At 45.3% G+C, this 20,298-nt stretch overlaps 2 protein-coding genes across 6 annotated transcripts; one reads left to right on the top strand and one right to left on the bottom strand.

Moving 5' to 3' along the window:
• Nucleotides 1-7,274: 7,274 nt before the first annotated feature.
• Nucleotides 7,275-11,587, top strand: LOC115169528 (flocculation protein FLO11). Of its 4 annotated transcripts, none has more exons than XM_029725232.1 (5): nucleotides 7,275-7,696; nucleotides 8,321-8,626; nucleotides 9,812-10,126; nucleotides 10,243-10,394; nucleotides 10,511-11,587. In XM_029725232.1, exons 1-5 carry the CDS (start codon nucleotides 7,630-7,632, stop codon nucleotides 10,577-10,579), a joined length of 909 nt encoding a protein of 302 aa, XP_029581092.1. In that variant the 5' UTR covers nucleotides 7,275-7,629; the 3' UTR covers nucleotides 10,580-11,587. The 4 variants fall into 4 exon arrangements, with proteins under 4 accessions (XP_029581092.1, XP_029581093.1, XP_029581089.1 ...); XM_029725233.1 differs by having other exon boundaries at nucleotides 7,276-7,696; nucleotides 8,285-8,626; nucleotides 9,938-10,126; XM_029725229.1 differs by having other exon boundaries at nucleotides 7,278-7,696; nucleotides 8,285-8,626.
• Nucleotides 11,588-12,897: 1,310 nt separating this feature from the next.
• Nucleotides 12,898-17,089, bottom strand: LOC115169530 (microsomal glutathione S-transferase 3). Of its 2 annotated transcripts, none has more exons than XM_029725235.1 (6): nucleotides 16,983-17,089; nucleotides 16,200-16,328; nucleotides 15,935-16,008; nucleotides 15,738-15,795; nucleotides 13,656-13,728; nucleotides 12,898-13,555 (listed from the first exon to the last, which is right to left on the bottom strand). In XM_029725235.1, the coding sequence occupies exons 2-6, from the start codon at nucleotides 16,314-16,316 to the stop codon at nucleotides 13,386-13,388; spliced, it is 492 nt and encodes a 163-aa protein (XP_029581095.1). In that variant the 5' UTR covers nucleotides 16,317-16,328; nucleotides 16,983-17,089; the 3' UTR covers nucleotides 12,898-13,385. The 2 variants fall into 2 exon arrangements, with proteins under 2 accessions (XP_029581095.1, XP_029581096.1); XM_029725236.1 differs by having other exon boundaries at nucleotides 16,200-16,350; nucleotides 16,983-17,078.
• Between the last annotated feature and the right edge of the window lie 3,209 nt (nucleotides 17,090-20,298).

Below are 20,298 nucleotides of genomic sequence, written 5' to 3' on the forward strand. Positions count from 1 at the left end.
ATGCCTGAAGGTACCACGTTCATCTGTACAAACAATAGTATGCAAGTATAAACACCATGGGACCACGTAGCCGTCATACCGTTCAGGAAGGAGACGCGTTCTGTCTCCTAGAGATGAACGTACTTTGGTGCGAAAAGTGCAAATCAATCCCAGAACAGCAGCAAAGGACCTTGTGAAGATGCTGGAGGAAACAGGTACAAAAGTATCTATATCCACAGTAAAACAAGTCCTATATCAACATAACTTGAAAGGCTGCTCACCAAGGAAGAAACCACTGCTCCAAAACCGCCATAAAAAAGCCAGTCTACGGTTTGCAACTGCACATGGGGACAAAGATCGTACTTTTGGGAGAAATGTCCTCTGGTCTGATGAAACAAAAATAGAACTGTTTGGCCATAATGACCATCGTTATGTTTGGAGGAAAAAGGGGTACGCTTGCAAACCGAAGAACACCATCCCAACCGTGAAGCACGGGGCTGGCAGCATCATGTTGTGGGGGTGCTTTGCTGCAGGAGAGACTGGTGCACTTCACAAAATAGATAGCATCATGAGGCAAGAAAATGATATGCATTTATTGAAGCAACATCTCAAGACATCAGTCAGGAAGTTAAAGCTTGGTCGGAAATGGGTCTTCCAAATGGACAATGACCCTAAGCATACTTCCAAAGTTGTGGCAAAATGGCTTAAGGACAACAAAGTCAAGGTATTGGAGTGGCCATCACAAAGCCCTGACCTCAATCCTAAAGAAAACTTGTGGGCAGAACTGAAAAGGCAGGTGCGAGCAAGGAGGCCTACAAACCTGACTCAGTTACACCAGCTCTGTCAGGAGGAATGGGCCAAAATTCACCCAACTTATTGTGGGAAGCTTGTGGAAGGCTACCCAAAACGTTTGACCCAAGTTAAACAATTTGAAGGCAATGTTATCAAATACTATTGAGTGTACGTAAACTTCTGACCCACTGGGAATGTGATGAAAGAAATAAAAGCTGAAATAAATAATTCTCTACTATTATTCTGACATTTCACATTCTTAAAATAAAGTGGTGATCCTAACTGACCTAAGACAGGGAATTTGTACTAGGATTAAATGCCAGGAACTGTATAAAACTGAGTTTAAATGTATTTGGCTAAGGTGTATGTAAACTTCCGACTTCAACTGTATGTTTACATCAACGGCAAAATGTATGGATTATTTGCACATTTTATTAGTCATATCCGAAGTACAAATTAAGTGAAGGCCATAGAGGACATGACAAAACGCTTGGTGTCAGTTGAAAACAAGATATTTTCTCATATTAGAAATGCAATGAATATAATTTTTCTTGCACTTCATTACATGGGACATTTCAATTTATGTAAAAAAAGCTTTTTAAATTAGATTTTGGTGACCCAATACTTAAAAGATACTTAAAAAGGTCAGAGGGACTCAATCGTACTAGTTTCATGGAATAACCCACAATATTACAACAACCTCCTTCCTTCTATACCCCATTGAACTAGTTTACTGCATACGACCTGCCCATTGCCTGTGAAAAATCTATTCAAACAGGCTATTCTGTATTTGTTAAAGGTCAAAATTCCATTGTAATTAGTCTGTGCATTTTCCTACTGTAAACCGATAGGCTTTCATTTGTGTAATTAGGCTATTTGGTAAATAATATCATTGTCACATAGCGTATAAACACAATGTTGCTGAGATACTTAGAAAGCCTGGGAGAGACACAAATATTTGTTCTGCAGCTGCACAGACTGAGATGAACAAGTTGCTTTCAGACTGAATGAGAGCTGTTGTCACGAATCCCACCGAAGGTGGCTCCCCTGCCTGCTCGGGTGGCGCTCGGCGGTCGTCGTCACCGGCCTACTAGCCGCCGCTGATCCCTTTTTCGTTTGGTATGTCTTATTGTTTGCACCTGTTCCTCATTTGGGTCTTTTGATTTTGGTTATTTAAGCCTGGTTAGCCCGCCCAGGTTTGTGCGGGATTATTTAGCGTCAGGTTGTGTTTTATATTTGGATGTGCTGGCGATCTACTACTGTTATATTTTATGCATGCTGTGCACCTGTTCTGGGCAGTTTGCATTTTTCCACGCCGGTTGTGTTGGCGTCGATCGTGTTGTGTTTTATTTAATAAACACAAAGTTCCTTACCTCTGCTCTCTGCGCCTGACTCCTACCACCACTCCTAGCAACTACTGACAGAATCCCGCACCAACTATGGAGTCAGCAGGAGCAGCCTCCCCTCCTCTCCCATCGATGGAGGAACGGGTCCTCCACCATACCACCATCCTCCACCGAATCGGCTCAGCGATGGACCAGATGATGGAGAGGATGGACCGATGGGAGAGGAGTGGCCTCCCTACCGCATCCCCAGCACCTATTCCCCCTCCACCATCTACCCCTCCACCGACGTCCGGACCCGGAGCCCTACGCCTGGCTCTCCCCAGGGAGTACGATGGAGCGGCGGCTGGGTGCCAGGGGTTCCTGCTACAGTTGGAGTTGTACCTGGCTACCGTTCGTCCGACTCCCTCGGGAGAGGAGAGCGTAAGCGTCCTCGTCTCCTGCTTAATGGGACGTGCCCTGGAGTGGGCCAACGCAGTGTGGTATGGCCCAGACTCGGCAAGGGATCACTACCCCGAGTTCACCTGCCGTTTCCGGGCCGTGTTCGACCACCCAGCAGAAGGCCGGGCGGCGGGTGAACGGCTGTTCCACCTGCGGCAGGAGACAAGGAGCGCACAGGACTTTGCTCTGGAGTTCCGGACCTTGGCTGCTGGAGCGGGGTGGAACGACAGGGCCCTGATGGACCACTATCGGTGTAGCCTCCGGGAGGACGTCCGCCGTGAGCTAGCCTGTCGGGACACTACCCTCTCACTAGATGAACTAATCGACATGTCCATTCGTCTCGACAACCTGCTGGCTGCGCGCGGGCGTCCAGACAGGGCCCTGTTGGTTCCACCTCCAGGTCCTCCAGCTCCCATCCCTATGGAGCTAGGGGGGGGCCGCGTCCAGGGGAACTGGAGGAGGAGGCTCCCCTTGTACCCAGTGTGGTCGGAGAGGACACACTACCGACCGGTGCTGGGGGAGCTCCTCTGGGAATCGGGATGGCAGGCGGAGCACTCCTCGTTCACCTCAGGTGAGTAAGCACCAACCTCACCCAGAGCTCCCTGTTGGTCATATGTTCGTTTTAGTAACTTTCCCCTTGTTTTCTCCCTCTTTCCAGCATAAGGCGCTAGTCGATTCAGGCGCAGCTGGAAACTTTATGGATCGTGGGCTCGCATTAAGGCTAGGGATTCCCCTGGTGTCGCTGGACCAACCTTTCCTCGTGCACTCCTTAGATAGCCGACCATTAGGGTCAGGACTGGTCAGGGAGGCCACGGTGCCACTGGACATGGTAACGCAGGGGGATCATGGGGAACGGATTAGTCTCTTCCTCATTGATTCTCCTGCATTTCCGGTGGTGCTGGGGATTCCCTGGCTGGCCAATCACAATCCCAATATTTCGTGGAGACAGGGGGCTCTCAGAGGGTGGTCAGAGGAGTGCTCAGGCAGGTGTAAGGGAGTTTCCATCGGTGCGACGACGGTGGAGAGTCCAGACCAGGTTTCCACTGTGCGCATTCCCTCAGAATATGCCGATTTGGCTATCGCCTTCTGTAAAAAGAGGGCGACCCGATTACCACCTCATCGACGAGGGGATTGCGTGATAAATCTCCAGGTAAACGCTGCACTTCCCAGGAGTCACGTGTACCCATTGTCACAGGAGGAAACGTTGGCTATGGAGACATATGTCACGGAATCTCTGAGACAGGGGTACATTCGGCCCTCCATGTCACCCATCTCCTCGAGTTTCTTTTTCGTGAAGAAAAAGGATGGAGGGTTGCGTCCGTGCATTGATTATCGAGGTCTAAATTCCATCACAGTAGGGTTCAGTTACCCACTACCTCTCATCGCTACGGCGGTGGAATCATTTCACGGCGCACGTTTTTTCACGAAACTGGACCTCAGGAGCGCTTACAATCTGGTATGTATCCGGGGAGGAGACGAGTGGAAAACCGCATTCAGTACCACATCGGGCCACTATGAGTACCTCGTCATGCCGTATGGGTTAAAGAATGCTCCAGCCGTCTTTCAATCCTTTGTTGACGAGATTCTCAGGGACCTGCACGGGCAGGGGGTGGTGGTGTATATTGACGACATCCTGATTTATTCCGCCACCCGCGCCGCGCATGTCTCCCTGGTGCGCAAGGTGCTTGGGCGACTGCTGGAGAATGACCTGTACGTCAAGGCTGAGAAATGTGAGTTTTTCAAACGAGCCGTTTCCTTCCTGGGGTATCGCATTTCCACCTCGGGGGTGGTGATGGAGGATGACCGCGTTAAAGCCGTGCGTAATTGGCCGACTCCGACCACGGTAAAGGAGGTGCAGCGGTTTTTAGGGTTTGCCAATTACTACCGGAGGTTTATCCGGGGCTTTGGTCAAGTTGCTGCTCCCATTACCTCACTGCTGAAGGGGGGTCCGGCGCGCTTGCGCTGGTCAGCAGAGGCGAACAGAGCGTTCAGTCGCCTGAAGGAGCTGTTTACCGTTGCTCCAGTGCTGGCTCATCCGGATCCCTCTTTGGCATTCATAGTGTAGGTGGACGCGTCCGAGACTGGGGTGGGGGCCGTGCTATCACAGCGCTCGGGCACGCCACCCAAACTCCGCCCGTGCGCTTTCTTTTCTAGGAAGCTCGGGCCGGCGGAGCAGAACTATGACGTGGGGGACAGGGAGTTGTTAGCTGTGGTCAAGGCTCTGAAGGTGTGGAGACATTGGCTTGAGGGGGCTAAGCACCCTTTCCTCATCTGGACTGACCACCGTAATCTCAAGTACATCCGGGCAGCTAGGAGACTGAATCCGCGTCAGGCCAGGTGGGCCATGTTCTTTACCCGTTTCCGGTTCACAATCTCTTATCGGCCAGGTTCACAGAACACGAAGGCCGACGCACTGTCCCGCCTATATGACACCGAGGAGAGGGCCATCGATCCGGCTCCCATTCTTCCAGCGTCGTACTTGGTAGCTCCGGTGGTATGGGAGTTGGATGCGGAGATCGAGCGGGCGTTACGGTCGGAACCTGCACCATCGCAGTGTCCGGCAGGTGTTCAGTACGTACCGCTTGGTCTCCATGATCGATTGATTCGATGGGCCCATAATCTCCCCTCCTCGGGTCACCCTGGGATCGAGAGGACAGTGCGGAACCTGAGGGGGAAGTACTGGTGGCCCACCTTGGGTAAGGACGTGCGGTTTTATTTTTCCTCCTGCTCGGTGTGCGCTCAGAGCAAGGCTCCTCGACACCTGCCTAGAGGGAAATTACACCCCCTCCCCGTTCCACAGCGGCCGTGGTCACACTTGTCAGTGGACTTCCTCACTGACCTTCCCGTATCTCAGGGGAACACCACTATCCTGGTCGTTGTGGATCGGTTCTCGAAGTCCTGTCGTCTCATCCCGTTGCCCGGTCTCCCTACGGCTCTGCAGACTGCGGAGGCCCTGTTTACCCATGTCTTCCGGCAGTACGGGGTGCCTGAGGACATCGTTTCTGATCGGGGTCCCCAGTTCACGTCCAGAGTTTGGAGGGCATTCATGGAACGTTTGGGGGTCTCGGTCAGCCTGACCTCGGGTTTCCACCCCGAGAGTAATGGGCAGGTGGAGAGGGTGAACCAAGAGGTGGGTAGGTTTCTAAGGACGTATTGCCAGGACCGGCCCAGGGAATGGGCGAGATACGTGCCATGGGCAGAAATAGCCCAAAATTCTCTACGTCACTCATCAACCAACATATCACCGTTCCAGTGCGTGTTGGGCTACCAGCCGGTCCTGGCTCCATGGCACCAAAGCCAGACCGAGGCTCCTGCGGTGGAGGATTGGGTGCAGCGCTCGAAGGACACTTGGAGAGCCGTCCAAGACGCACTCACAAAGGCGAGTGGACGGCAGAAGAAGAGCGCTGACCAGCACCGCAGTGAGACCCCTGTGTTTGCACCAGGGGATCGAGTCTGGCTCTCGGCTAGAAACCTGCCCCTCCGTTTGCCCTGCCGGAAGCTGGGCCCGCAGTGTGTAGGGCCGTTTAAAGTCCTGAGGAGGATAAACGAGGTGTGTTACCGGTTACAACTTCCATCTTACTACCGTATTAACCCCTCGTTTCATGTGTCTCTCCTCAGGCCGGTGGTGGCTGGTCCCATGCAGGAAGGTGAGGTGCCGGAGGTTCCTCCCCCCCCGCTGGACATTGGGGGGTCCCCGGCGTATAAGATACGTGCCATTCTGGACTCCAGACTTTGAGGGGGGGGGCCTACAGTACCTCGTCGACTGGGAGGGGTACGGCGCGGAGGAGAGGTGCTGGGTACCCAGGAAGGACATTTTGGACCCCCCACTACTGAGGGAGTTCCACCGCCTTCATGGGGATCGCCCTGCGCCTCGTCCTCCGGGTCGCCCTCGAGGTCGGTGGCGGCGCGCTGCGGGAGCTGCGCGTCAGGAGGGGGGTACTGTCACAAATCCCACCGAAGGTGGCTCCCCTGCCTGCTCGGGCGGTGCTCGGCGGTCGTCGTCACCGGCCTACTAGCCGCCGCTGATCCCTTTTTCGTTTGGTATGTCTTATTGTTTGCACCTGTTCCTCATTTGGGTCTTTTGATTTTGGTTATTTAAGCCTGGTTAGCCCACAGTCCGTGGGCTTTAAAAAGTCTCCCTCTATCAGTCAATGCTGTTGATGACACAGAGGTGGCCCCTGCCAATAGGCTAGCCTACTCCAGGTCAAGGTCAAAAGTGAGTTGTCTGGAAAGGTTTTCAGCATTCATTGTCCTGTTGTGATTGACACGTGCTGAGCATGGTACTGACCACAAACCAACAGGTCCAGCAGAGCATGACAGGATCATGTTGAAAAACAACCTCTGTTGGTAGATTAGGCGAATGTAAAATGTTTAAGAGGAAATGCTGGTCTATCCAACAGTCTATCACAGGAGGCTGCTGAGAGGAGGACGGCTCATAATAATAGCCGTAAAAGAGTAAATGGAATGGCATCAAACACCTGTTTGATGTGTTTGATACCATTCCATTAATTCCGCTCCAGGCATTACCACAAGCCCATCAACCCCAACTAAGGTGCCACCAATCTCCTGTGTCAGGTCTATATAATTTTCTTACAAGCATTTAAACATAGTGAATCTTTACAACAGATCTATAACTACCTGTGTAGGGCCTACAGTATTACTGATTAAGGAATGCCCAGAAATGAGTGTTTTACCCAGCGTGCACGGAGCAGAGGGCACGCGGTGCAGCAGTGACAGCTGAGGGGTGGCACGCCCCCTCAACGTGAAGGGGGGCCCCGGGCATGGCGGTGAGACGGTGACACATTCAGAACACACTGTGGGCTTTGAGTTCCATCGACAGACGTCGTCCTGACGGAGCCGGGCAAAACATTTGACACTTGACATTGCGCGACGCGCTTCACATATCAACCCCACCCCTTCTCTCCAAAGCCAGACCCCAGTATGTATTTTTAGCAGTGATGTTCACTGTCAACTAATCTAACGGAAAGAACAGAAAAGAACACGCTCCTGCAAAGAAGATAACTGGCGTTATTGCCGTTGAACGTTTAGTCATCCACGGAAAGCAGCAAGTGAAATGAATATTGAAAATAATCTACTGCTTTGTGCCTTGGTGATGTTTACCAGTTCATCGGAGACAAAGGGTAGGCCTAGGTGTCAACGGTGTGTGTGATGTGTTTAGAGTAGACAGCCCGCTGAGCAGAGCGATATTTTGTGCTCCACATTCAGTCTACCTTGTCATCGCAGTATGTTCTGATGACAGTAGGACAATCTGTATGATGTAGGTTACATTTAGATGTAGCCTAATGTTACATATTTTGTTTGGCAGTGTTTATTGATTGGTTATACACTAGGACTGCGTGTCAGTGCAGGTTATTATCAGTTTATTATAGTGAAGGAAGTTTCTATTGACATAATGGGCCAGTAGGAATACTCTTAGAATTCCTCAACATATAATCAAGCATTATGTATAGAACAATGTCTGACCAGAGGTCACTCATCCCAAATTGTGTTGTTCACATTAATTAGAGAACAATGTTCACTTCTGTTCATCGGCTACACGTGTCACACAGTTACCCTGGAAACACATGCTGTAGGCCTAATGACATTACTTTCCTACTTATTTCCCAGTCATATTTTCTAATGTCTATTAGCTACTTCATCTATTCACAACAAAATGAAACACCAGAACATTCTATTTCTACAGTGACATCATCATCCTTTTCTTGCAGGTCAGAGTATTTCTTTGCCCCCTGTTGTCACCCCAGGTGCCCTCCAGCATGAGGGCATGTCCATTGCATCACCAGTCCTCCCATTGGTCAATGAAGATGAGGAGGAGCCGCAGCCAGAGCCAAGTCCTGCCAAACAGACCTCTCCAGACCAAGCGAATGGAGCCCCAACCAAACCAGCTTTTATTGACGGCGACAGGCTGCTTCAATCAGAGTCTGTTACAGATGCTGGTGACTGGGATGACATGGCTGTGACCAATCAGATGACCACGTCTCTGCCTGCACCTGCACCTGCACACACAGTCAACACCGTTACCGCCACCCAAGACAACACCACTCTCACAGGTACAGTAACCCAAAGGATATTTGACTTATATCAGAGACATTAAGCCCGCCTATATTCCCCATGGTTACCCAGAGGTAGCTGGTACCAGTGGACTGTGTACAGTCTGAAAATAGAGACCCGCATTCTGCAAAAGCTGCTTGTTTGCAAACACAGAAGCTTGCCTCAGGCTCCAACCCACCGCCAGGCAGCATACCAGGGGTATAGAAAGTTTAGGGGTGTAGAGTGGGATGTGGCAACGTGATGTAGGAACTATCGTTTTACTGGACGGACAAATATAACTCTCTCTGTCGAGGCTGAGCGTGTCTTCTGTGTCTGTCTTCTGTGTCTGACACCTCTTCTGCCTGACACTGAAAAAACACACAATGTTACATAACAGCATCCAGATTTCAGTCTCGCTCTCTCCCACTCTCTCTCTCTTGCGCACATACTTGCTTTCTTTGTCTAATTGCTCTCCTTTTGATTTCAAATAATAAGTCGAGCCTCATTTAGGAGAATCAGGAATGATGGTACATGAAAAAAGGCTTGGCATTGCAGAACCTTTCTCTGTATCTTCCTTAGAGATGCTGTATGTGTACAGTATGTAATACAGTTTATATACATAGTGTACAAAACATTAAGAACAGCTTCCTAATATTGGGCTCCAACCCACCTGCTTTTGCCATCAAAACAGCCTCAATTCGTAGTGGCATGTACTCTACAAGATGTCGAAAGCGTTCCACAGGGATGCTGGCCCTTGTTGACTCCAATGCTTCACACAGTTTTGTCAAGTTGGCTGGATGTCCTTTTGGTGGTAGACCATTCTTGATACACACCGGAAACTGTTGAGCGTGAAAAACCCAGCAGCGTTGCAGTTCTTGACACAAACCGGTGCACCTGGCACCTACCACAATTTCCCGTTCAAAGTTACTTACATCTTTTGTCTTGCCCATTCAACCTCTGAATGGCACACATACACAATCCATATCACAATTGTCTCGAGGCTTAGAAATCCTCCTTGACCTGTCTCCTCCCCTTCATCTACACTGATTAACATGGATTTAACAAGTGTCATCAATAAGTGATCTTAGCTTTCACCTGTATTCACCTGGTCAGTCTATGTCATGCAAAGAGCAGGTGTTCTTCATGTTCAGTACACTCAATGTACAATAATGTTGTAATTCTATTTCTCTGGGACTTTCTCTCAGACAGCTCCTCCTCCTCGTCCCCTGTAAAAAGCACCTCCCCTGCAGGACTGCCCTCCACCCTAGGGGACACAACCTACCCTGTCCCTGCTGGAGGCCACCTCACCACCTCTACTCCTCCTGTTTTAGATACCACCCCACCTCCATCCCATGTTTTAACACCGATCCAGTCCTCTGTCCAACCCAGCACCCCAGCACTGACCCCTGCCCCAACCCAAACCCTCCCCACGGAAGACCCCAAGACCTCCGGCCCAGTCCATGTCCCTGCCAGCCCGCCTCACCAGGAGGTTCCATCAGAGCTCACCGTTGGAGATGAGGGTAAGGTGATAATTGACCAATTAACCGATCAACTAATTCACTGATTATCCAGATAGCAAATGACACAACAAATTAGCCAATGAATCAATGAAAGCATTTGACATTTTGTTTCAAAGGGCCACAGCTCCAATCTCCTCTGGACCCTTTGCTGGCTAGCCTGGTCTCTATCTTTATCATCACCACAGCCATAGTCTCTGTTGTCCTCTTCCTCAAATTCCGCCAACGGACCGGCCACCCTGACTTCCACCGGCTGCAGGATCTGCCCATGGTGAGCATGTGAGACATGTTAGATTCAGGTGTTCTATGGCATGTCATTTGATGTGGGATATATGATTTCCGTGAATTTGAAGTGATATAGTGTTTTTCAACATTAACTCGTCCTAGTCTTGTCTTCCTGTCCAGGATGACTTGATGGAAGGCACACCACTTTCCAGATACACTTACAGTTACTGATGACGGTAAACCTCTCATCATCAACAGTCAACTTTACTTCTAGCCCAGCTACACAGCAGATATCCAATCGGCCACCGTTTTGGATCCTGGCAAAGCCTTTGACTGGACTGGAGGCCCTCGGCCAGCGCCCATGTTGTCTCACTATGATTCCCCCTGCTGAGCAGTTTCCAATTTGATTATATTATATTAACAATTAGAAGGCATTCAATACCCAATCAGGGGTTGCAGTATTAGGACATCAGAGGTTCCGTTTCAACATTAGGCCAGCACCATCATTATTCCCTTTGAAGCTTTCAGACGTTTCATCTGCACAGAGTTCTGTTTTGTTCTTTGTAATGTACCCCCCCCTCCTCCTTATACAGGTCATACACAGCACAGACTGCACTTTATTGTGTTATAGAAACAGTCATAGTGCCCTCCAGGGGATATCAGTGGAAGTGGAGTCCCCAAATGAGTTGGTAATGTATGAAGAAAACACAATGCCACATTTGATGTTGTTGCCAAGGACCATGATAGAGGGGAAATAGACAGGGAGTGAAAGATGCTTACTGTAGAGGGACCTTAAGTGATTTAAATGTTCACCAGTCTCCATGTTATGGGACTATTCTAATCCATGAACTGGATTAGGCAAGTACGTTATCTAGGCAAGTCAGTTAAGAACAAATTCTTATTTAGAAGGACGGCCTAGGGTTAACTGCCTTGTTCAGGGGCAGAAGGACAGATTTGTACCTTGTCAGAAAAGGGATTAGCTCTAGCAACCTTTCAGGTTACTGGCCCAACGCTCTAACCACTAGGCTACCTGCCGCCCCATGAGTGAAGTATTCTTTCAAACCAGAATGCCCAGTGGGTTGTCTTAACAAGGGATTGAGTTTCTTGAAAAACACCCATCCTTGGATTTACTTGCATGGGAGCCGGTAAAGATTCTGTAATTGAAACCCTAAAACGGCAGGGTAGCCTAGTGGTTAGAGCGTTGGACTAGTAACAAGGAAGTTGCAAGATCAAATCCCCAAGCAAACAAGGTAAAAATCTGTCGTTCTACCCCTGAACAAGGCAGTTAACCCACTGTTCCTAGGCCATCATTGAAAATAAGAATTTGTTCTTAACTGACTTGCCTAGTAAAATAAAAAAAACATTTAACCAATGTACAGAGAGAAGTTCATTTTTTAGGGGGTAGTGACAGAAAGGGGGTCCCCTCCAATAAGGGTGACTCGATTAAAAACCATATCTAGGCCTCCTGAGTGGGGCAATGGTTTAATGCACTGCATCACAGTGCTAGAGGCATCACTACAGACCTGGGTTTGATCCCAGGCTGGATCACAACCAGCTGGAATCAGGAGTCCCATAGGGTGGTGCACAATTGGCCCAGCGTTGTCTGGGTTGGGGGAGGGTTTGGCCAGGGGGGGCTTTACTTGGCTCCTTGTAGCAGGCTGGTTGTCTGCCGGTAGACTTCGTCATCAGTTGAATGGTGTTTCCTCTGACACGTTGGTGTGGCTGGCTGGCTTTTGAGTTAAGCAGGCGGGTGTTAAGAAGCGCGGTTTGGCAGGTCATGTTTCGGAGGACGCATGACTTGACCTTCTCCCGAAATTGGGGTAAAAATATCTAAAAATAAAACATATCTACAAGGTTTGATCCAATTACAAGACTTTACTTTGAGGCGAAATGTTGGGTTCACCAACAGTGGTCACACAATGGTGCTTTCATGTGAAAGTGATCGGTTAAGGAACTTTGTGAAACACAAATTATGCAAAATGTACTTACATATTTATTAACTATTCTGTTGATAGTTATGTCTCACAAAATGATCCTTTAGATTTGTAAATTGGAAATACTAAAATGCAGAAACAGCAGTGTATGTCTAAGAACTATGAGGTTTTTAATTACATCTAGATTGAAAATGACATGTTTTGTCTTGCACTGCAACAAATCATATTTACAGTGTTTAAGTGTTTCACTTGTGATTTACCTATAAGTGCCTAAAGTGATATAGGATGATTTACAGTTGCAGAGTTAACTGTAAGAAATATGTTTTAAGGACTTGTTCCTGTGTTTGATAATAAAACTGAAACCCTTTCAGCTGTGTGCTTTTGACTCTTCAGCAGATGAGTGATTCACAAGTTCAGAGAGTTATTGTATTCTTACTTAGTACAGTCCCCAGCCTTAATCCAAACCTATTCAACAAATCAAGGACAGAAATAGCCTAATGGCTAAGGTAATAATAGTGTGTTCCTTGTGCCTGCATGTAGACTTAGAGGTGGTGTGTGAACTTTGGACAACTATGCAGCTCAGAACAATGAGGACAAACACATCCCTCACACACATTATTAACCTCTTGGCAACCTTTATCTAATACACCTACATCTCACACACGCCCATAGATACCAGCATTAAAACACACATTTCACACACGGCCATGGATACCAGCATTAAAGTCCACGACAGAACCAAATAAAAAGATTTAATATTTCCCATGGTCATTTTATACATTATTATTTCATTAAGAATACAGTTTTGGTAAATATATGTATTAAAACATCACGCTCACAAAGAATAGGTTAACCAACGTGGTGAAGCATGAGCCACCTCTGTCGTTCGTTGCAGAAGGTTCTCTCGGTCTGTCAGTGTTCAGTAGTGGGTCAGGGAGGAGAAGTTGTGGTGGTGTAGTTATGGAATGAGGCACAAACAGCAGTGGTTGTCTGTTTCCACGTTTACTGAACTCTGTCTTTCTACATATGCCATACACATGTATGGATGCCCACAAGGGACATTCTACTACTATTAGATTGGGGTTGGATGGGGTTGCAGTACCTCACTGGGGAATGGTAGCAGGAAGGGGAGCTGAGAACCTCATCCCCGGTCTCATCCCTGACCACACCCAGTCACCACAGCCCAACAGGGTTCTGCCAAAGTTGGCTACGATCAGCATCATGCCCAGCAGGGCAATGTTCCCGAATGCCCCTCGCATCCTTTTCTTAGGATCTGGAAGGATAACATAGAACAAAACCCTTGAGTAATGGCTGCCATATTGTTTTGTTTTCATCAACTATTGTATTATAAGCATATCTATCAGTTGTCTTACCTCCAGTGGAGTATCCGTATGCGTAGATCTCCCTGCTTATAACCCATGTCATTCCAAGACCACTGACTAGGCGCTGTAACACACAAGGCTCCCTGTTAGTATACTACAGAAGACTCTTAATGCCTTAACTTCACTAGGGTAGGGGGCAGCATTTGGAATTTTGGATAAAAAGTGTGCCCAGATTAAACTCCCTGCTACTCAGGCCCAGAAGCTAGGATATGCATATAATTGGTAGATTTGGATGAAAAACACTCAACAATTTCCAAAACTGTTAAAATAATGTGTGTGAGTTTAACAGAACTGATATGGCAGGCGAAAACCTGAGGACAATCCATCCAGGAAGTACTATTATTTTGAAAGGCTGTTTTTCCATTTAAAGCCTATCCACCATACAAAGACTTAGGACCCAGTTCACGGGCTCTATGGCTTCTTCTACATGTGGCCAGTCTTTATCCATTGTTTCAGGCTTTTACTCTGAAAAATGAGGGAGATACAGCACTTTCAACGAGTGGACAGTGGAAATTTCCAGACATGAGTCCAACGCGTGATCGAGAGCACGCCTTTCTTGTTTCTCCTTTTCTATTGAAGAAGCTTTTGTCCGGTTGAAATATTATTGATTATTTAAGACAAAAACAACATGAGGATTGATTTTAAACATCGTTTGACATGTTTCTACAAACTTTTATTGTACTTTTTTGACTTTTCGTTTGGGTGTTGAGAGCGAGCTTTGTGCCTTTGGATTACTGAATTAAACGCACCAACAAAACTGAGGTTTTTGGACATAAAGAGGGACATTATCGAACAAAACAAACATTTATTGTGTAACATAGAGTCCTGGGAGTACCACCAGATGAAGATCATCAAAGGTAACTGATTAATTGAATTGCTATTTCTGACTTTTGTGAGTCCTCTCCTTGGCTGTGAAATGTCTGTATGGTGTTTTGTGGCTAGGCGCTGTCCTAACATAATAGCAAGGTGTGGTTTCGCCGTAAAGCCTTTTTGAAATCGGACACTGTGGTTGGATTAACAAGAAGTTTATCTTTAGAATGGTGTATAATACTTGTATGTTTGAGGAATGTTAATTATGGGATTTCTGTTGTTTGAATTTGGCGCCCTGCAATTTCACTGGCTGTTGTCGAGGTGGGACGCTAGCGTCCCAATGATACCAGAGAGGTTTAAACCCCCTCAAGTCGATGTCCGCGCCCCCAAGGAAATCTAGTTAGTATCATAAAAAAATCTCCATCAAAATATGTCTGTTTAAGCATGGGCTGTATCTCAATCCACCGCATTCGCCAATGGCGGTCTTTCACATCTGTGGTGGAAGGTAGCCAAGCTACAGAGGTGTTTGTTAGTCAGACCATGAAACATCCCAAAAATCGGTCTTCTCACAAAAACGTCTGTAGCGCCCCGAGGTTTGGCCTACTGAGTAATATGAGACTCTCGTGAACACAATGGTGTTCTCCGTTTTGCTCTACGCCCTCCACAAGTGTCATGGGACTCATCATAGAACTCATCTTAAGTCGATACCGCCGAGTTTTGGCTATACACTAATGTTTTGCTCAAGGGCGCCCTGAAGGTAGCCCGGTATCAGTTAAAATAATTAATGGAAGTACACATGGAAGTAGTTTAGTGGCCCAAAAAAGTGTTAAATATAGGTGAAAACATTTTTACATCATTTTCTGATCTTTCTTATATCGCTCAGATATAGGACAGACACTTTAAAACAAACTTCCTTTTGATTCATTTTTTACCATTTGTTTTTACATGTATGAATCTGTATTCAATGTGTTTCTATGGGCTAATAGCAGTAAGGCCAAATTCAATGTTTCATCAAATAATCATATTTTATGTTTTATACCTAAAGGGGTCCTAAAATTCCAAATCAAATCGCTAAATGATCCTTGATATGACCATCGTAAAACCACACTTTATAGTCTTAAGGATAAATTAATGGGAATCAAATTTTGCAGAGACACAGATGAGTGTGCTTCTGAATATACTTTGACTAATGAGCTGTACAGTCTGGCATGCACGGTATGTGAATCTAACATAAAGTAAATTAATAAATGGAAGTCAAATTACAGGACTATGCAGGCCACCAATGGTGAGACAGAAGAGGAAGACAGGGTAGATCTCCAGGCTGTAAAGAAATAATAACTATTAGTGGACCTAATATCACAACAAGAAATGTTAACTTTGTCTGTGAAAACATCTCGGGTTCTCTCTGCTGACTATGTCAGCTACTTACTACATGTACATACTATAGTATTACTACATACGTGTTCTGATGGGCCCGCTGGATGCAATTGAAGATATTTCCGGTTTCTGGGTCATCGCTGTACATCTGAGGGTACTGTCCAACAGAGAAGAGAAGATTAGGTAAACCATCCAGAGAGGTTTTCTTAGCAAACACACAGTAGGCCTACTAGTGAGGTTAGGATAACTGGGTCCTTCTTTAAGGCTGTAACTTGAGCCCAAATTGTTTCCTGGTCAGAGGAAGTCACATGGTAAGCCGTATCCATTGAGCTGTCCCTGGCCACTCACTTTGATCATGTACTTCTTGCGGGCTTTGCCAACTTTCACGGCGAGGTGGCCGATCATGACTATACTGGCAACACCAGTGAGAACGACAAACCCATATTCTTTAGACAGCACAACCATCCTGGCACTGATCTGCAAGAGGAAAATACATAGCCTACTATAGGTGAGTTGGTCTATCCCACTTTCACTGTAGATAAGATACTGGTTGAAAGTTCAATCCAATCAGGTAACAGATTAGTTAGTAGGCCCTATGTTTTAAAGGACATTACATGAAAGCTATTCCACTGCCATGGAGCATAGGCTTCTATGCAAATATGAAATGTACTTATTCTGTCTATTTGTAGCCTAGTTTATGGCGTAACTAGGCTACTAAAAACCCTTTACCCTTACCAAAGTTTTACCACTTGATTCAACCTGGATGCAGGGGTAGACATAGTAAACATACATTCATAAAACAGATTAACCACCCAACTTTTTGCCTTAAGTAACTATACCAAACATAACATATACTATTTTGAGTGTCCCAGATTTACATTTACTATGTTACTTAGTATATGAGACCAGGCTGCTTGATTCAATGTATTTGTGGTACATAAAAGTTACCAGGGAAAACATAAAATGCGCATATCGACGCATTTTCAACCGGGTAAATGCAGTTAAACTTGGTGAGCTAAAATCTCCCAAAATAAGGTCAAGCCAATTGAGAACTAGGAGTGCAGCATTATATCCAGCAACAAGCAACAACACATCATTTTGAATACTACTTGTGAAATAAATTGTATGTACCTGTAAATGATGATCTGAATAATGTTCGCAAATTGTCTGTATTCTTCCTGTCAGTAATCCTGCCTCCTCTGCTCCTGCATAGATGAGTCACATATTAACACACAGGAGAGGCGTGGCGCTTTCACTTAGTGGGGTAGAGTTCATGGGCCATACCATAATAAAGGTGGGGGAGTGTGAAACTTCGTAATGAGTTTAAAACCTCTTGGGGCTAGGGGGCAGTATTTTCACGGCCAGATGAAAAACGTACCCAATTTGAACAGGTTACTACTCTGGCCCAGAAACTAGAATATGCATATTATTAGGGACACGGTCTGTGATTTATTTAGAATTCAAGGCACACTTAACCAGCATGGCTTCCACAGCATTCTGCAGTGATACGCCATCCCATCTGGTTTGCGCTTAATAGGACTATCATTTGTTTTTCAACAGGACAATGATCCAACACCTCCGGGCTGTGTAAGGGCTACCAAGAAAGAGTGATGGAGTGCTGCCTAAGACCTGGCCTCCACAATCACCTGACTTCAACCCAATTGAGATGGTTTGGGATGAGTTGGACCGCAGAGTGAATGAAAAGCAGCCAACAAGTTCTCAGTATATGTGGGAACTCATTCAAGACTGTTGGAAAAACATTCCTCTTGAAGCTGGTTGAGAAAATGCCAAGAGTGTGCAAAGATGTCATCAATTTGTTTAACACTTTTTTGGTTACTACATGATTCTATATGTGCTATTTTATTTTCTACAATGTTGAAAATAGTACAAATAAAGAAAACCCTTGAATGAGTAGCTGTGTCCAAACTTTTGACGGGTACTGATTGACTGCATTGTTTATATGGAATATTGGCAGTTAATTTGAAAAATTATTGGAATCTTTCCACTTAAACTGGCTACCTATCTAGCTAATCAACATAGCCTACTGTGCCGATCATCTTAAAATTCTTTGTTTTACACAATATCTCATCACACCACTGGGTGGCCATGGGTGACCAACTCTCTGACCAAAATGCTGACATGTTATACTGTGATAAGACCTTTCATGTCCATTTTAGTATTCTAATTCCTAAGTGTATGCTTAATTATACTCAATATAAAATGTAAGCAACTGAATGCATACATTCAATGTGCATTCTCTCTTGATCAAAGGTCCTATTTTACAAGAGGTAGTGACTTAACAATACTACCACACTAGATGGCACTATATTCTCAGTAAACAGCAGCCAAAGTACACTTTCTGAATGGCAGAAGCTTTGAGACTGGTCTCAAAGAAAGGATTGTGACTATCCCCTTATGAGAAGTGTGAATAAATGCACTAATATTTTTGATGCCTCTTTGTTCTTTTTGAAGCAGGGACATACACTACCGTTCAAAAGTTTGGGGTCACTTAGAAATGTCCTTGTTTTTGAAAGAAAAGCATTTTTTTTTTGTCCATTAAAATAACATCAACTTGATCAGAAATACAGTGTAGACATTGTTAATGTTGTAAATGACTATTGTAGCTGGAAACGGCTGAGTTTTAATGGAATATCTACAAAGGCGTACAGAGGCCCATTATCATCAACCATCACTCCTGTGTTCCAATGGCACATTGTGTTAGCTAATCCAAGTTGATCATTTTAAAAGGCTAATTGATCATTAGAGAACCCTTTTGCAATTATGTTAGCACAACTTTCAACAAAACGCTTTTGTGGTAAGTTGATGTATTTTTTAAAATATTTTTTGTTGTGTTTTTTTTGTTGTAGATATATTCCAATGAAGTAAGATCTCTATATATATTTTAAATATACAAGTAGGAAAGCCTTAAGAAAAACAATACACTTGTTTTGAGTAAAGTATTAATATGTTGCATGAGTGTTTTGTGGGAAACTCGCCCCCCCCTACTAGGCCCCTGGGGGCTAGTTACCCCTTTATAGTTATGAATGGGTTTCTATTTGTCATTTAGACAATGACTGGCACCGTTAGCGCTAGTTAATGCTTACTTGCTAGCTAGCATCTTCACTAGCAATAAATGCTAGCCAGCTAACTAGTTAGCATAAGCTGCTAGGAGGGCTAGCTAGCAACCTTATTACCAGATTGTCTGAGGTAAAATACATTCAAAAGATAACGTAACTTAATTGCAGTTGTAAATGTTTCCACTAGTGACTGATAGCTTTACAGTTAATGTTACTTTATAGCCTTTCAGCTATTTTACACAGCATTTTATGTCATATAGCTAGATAGCTAGCTACGTTTTTAAGAGAGCTTTTCAATTGGCTTCTCTCTGGTGGGGACTAGATTAGGTGTGAGCAGTGGAGGAGGTGGGCTCATGAGTTGTGCTCCAATTTGACTGGGGATGGTTTTATTTGTGACATATTTACAAATTAGAATCGTGCGATAGCAGAGCATAAGAGAGTTGCCACATCAATGTTACACTGAACTAATTAATTAAGTCATTGTTATTAAATGTTATAATCCATTGAATACTCTTTTTTTTCCTTTATTTAACTAGGCAAGTCAGTTAAGAACAAATTCTCATTTACAATGATGGCCTACACCAGCCAAACACGGATGACACTGGGCCAATTGTGCACCTCCCTATGGGACTCCCAATCACTGTTACACAGCCTGGATTTGAACCAGGGTGTCCGTAGTGATGCCTCTAGCACTGAGATGCAGTGCCTTAGGCCGCTGTGCCACTCAGGAGCAACTATTGAAAGCCTTTTGCTTCTGAATGTCATTTTAAAGACTGCTGGGATTTAAAATCTTGCATTATTCAAATAATATTTAGTGCAATTGTACATAATTGATTGTATAGAAAAGGAAAAACAAAGAAAATGAATGTGCAGGTGAGTTAAAAAGAGGGACTTTACATCAAATCTCCTCATAGTGCGGATATTAATGGTGACATGTGCAACACCATTTCCCCCCATATTTTATTTAAATAATTAAAACAAGACAAAGAGACTTAGCTTTTATGTATGACTTACTAAAGAATTTCTAAATAAAACAGATTAAATGGATATGAACCCTATGCCATAATCTTAAACCCTATGCCATTTACCCCATGGGGTGTTATAGTTACCCCAGTACCTAAAAAAAACGCCCCTTTTCTAAAAACAACATTTCATGAAATAACTAAAGTGTTAACTGTAGCCATTTATTTATTTATTCTTTATAGTTTAGTCACCTGAGAATGACCTTCATCCACATACCAATTTTTTTCCAAATGTTGCTTTTTTGTGTCAGATTAGACATTGCGCTTAGAAGGGCTAGTTACCCCCAGAACCCATTTTTTTTTGTTGCGCCTTGGGTTTGAGAAAAGCGCTTTACAAATGTATTGAAT

This window comes from Salmo trutta, chromosome 31 (assembly GCF_901001165.1).
Source record: "Salmo trutta chromosome 31, fSalTru1.1, whole genome shotgun sequence".
Taxonomy (NCBI): domain Eukaryota; kingdom Metazoa; phylum Chordata; class Actinopteri; order Salmoniformes; family Salmonidae; genus Salmo; species Salmo trutta.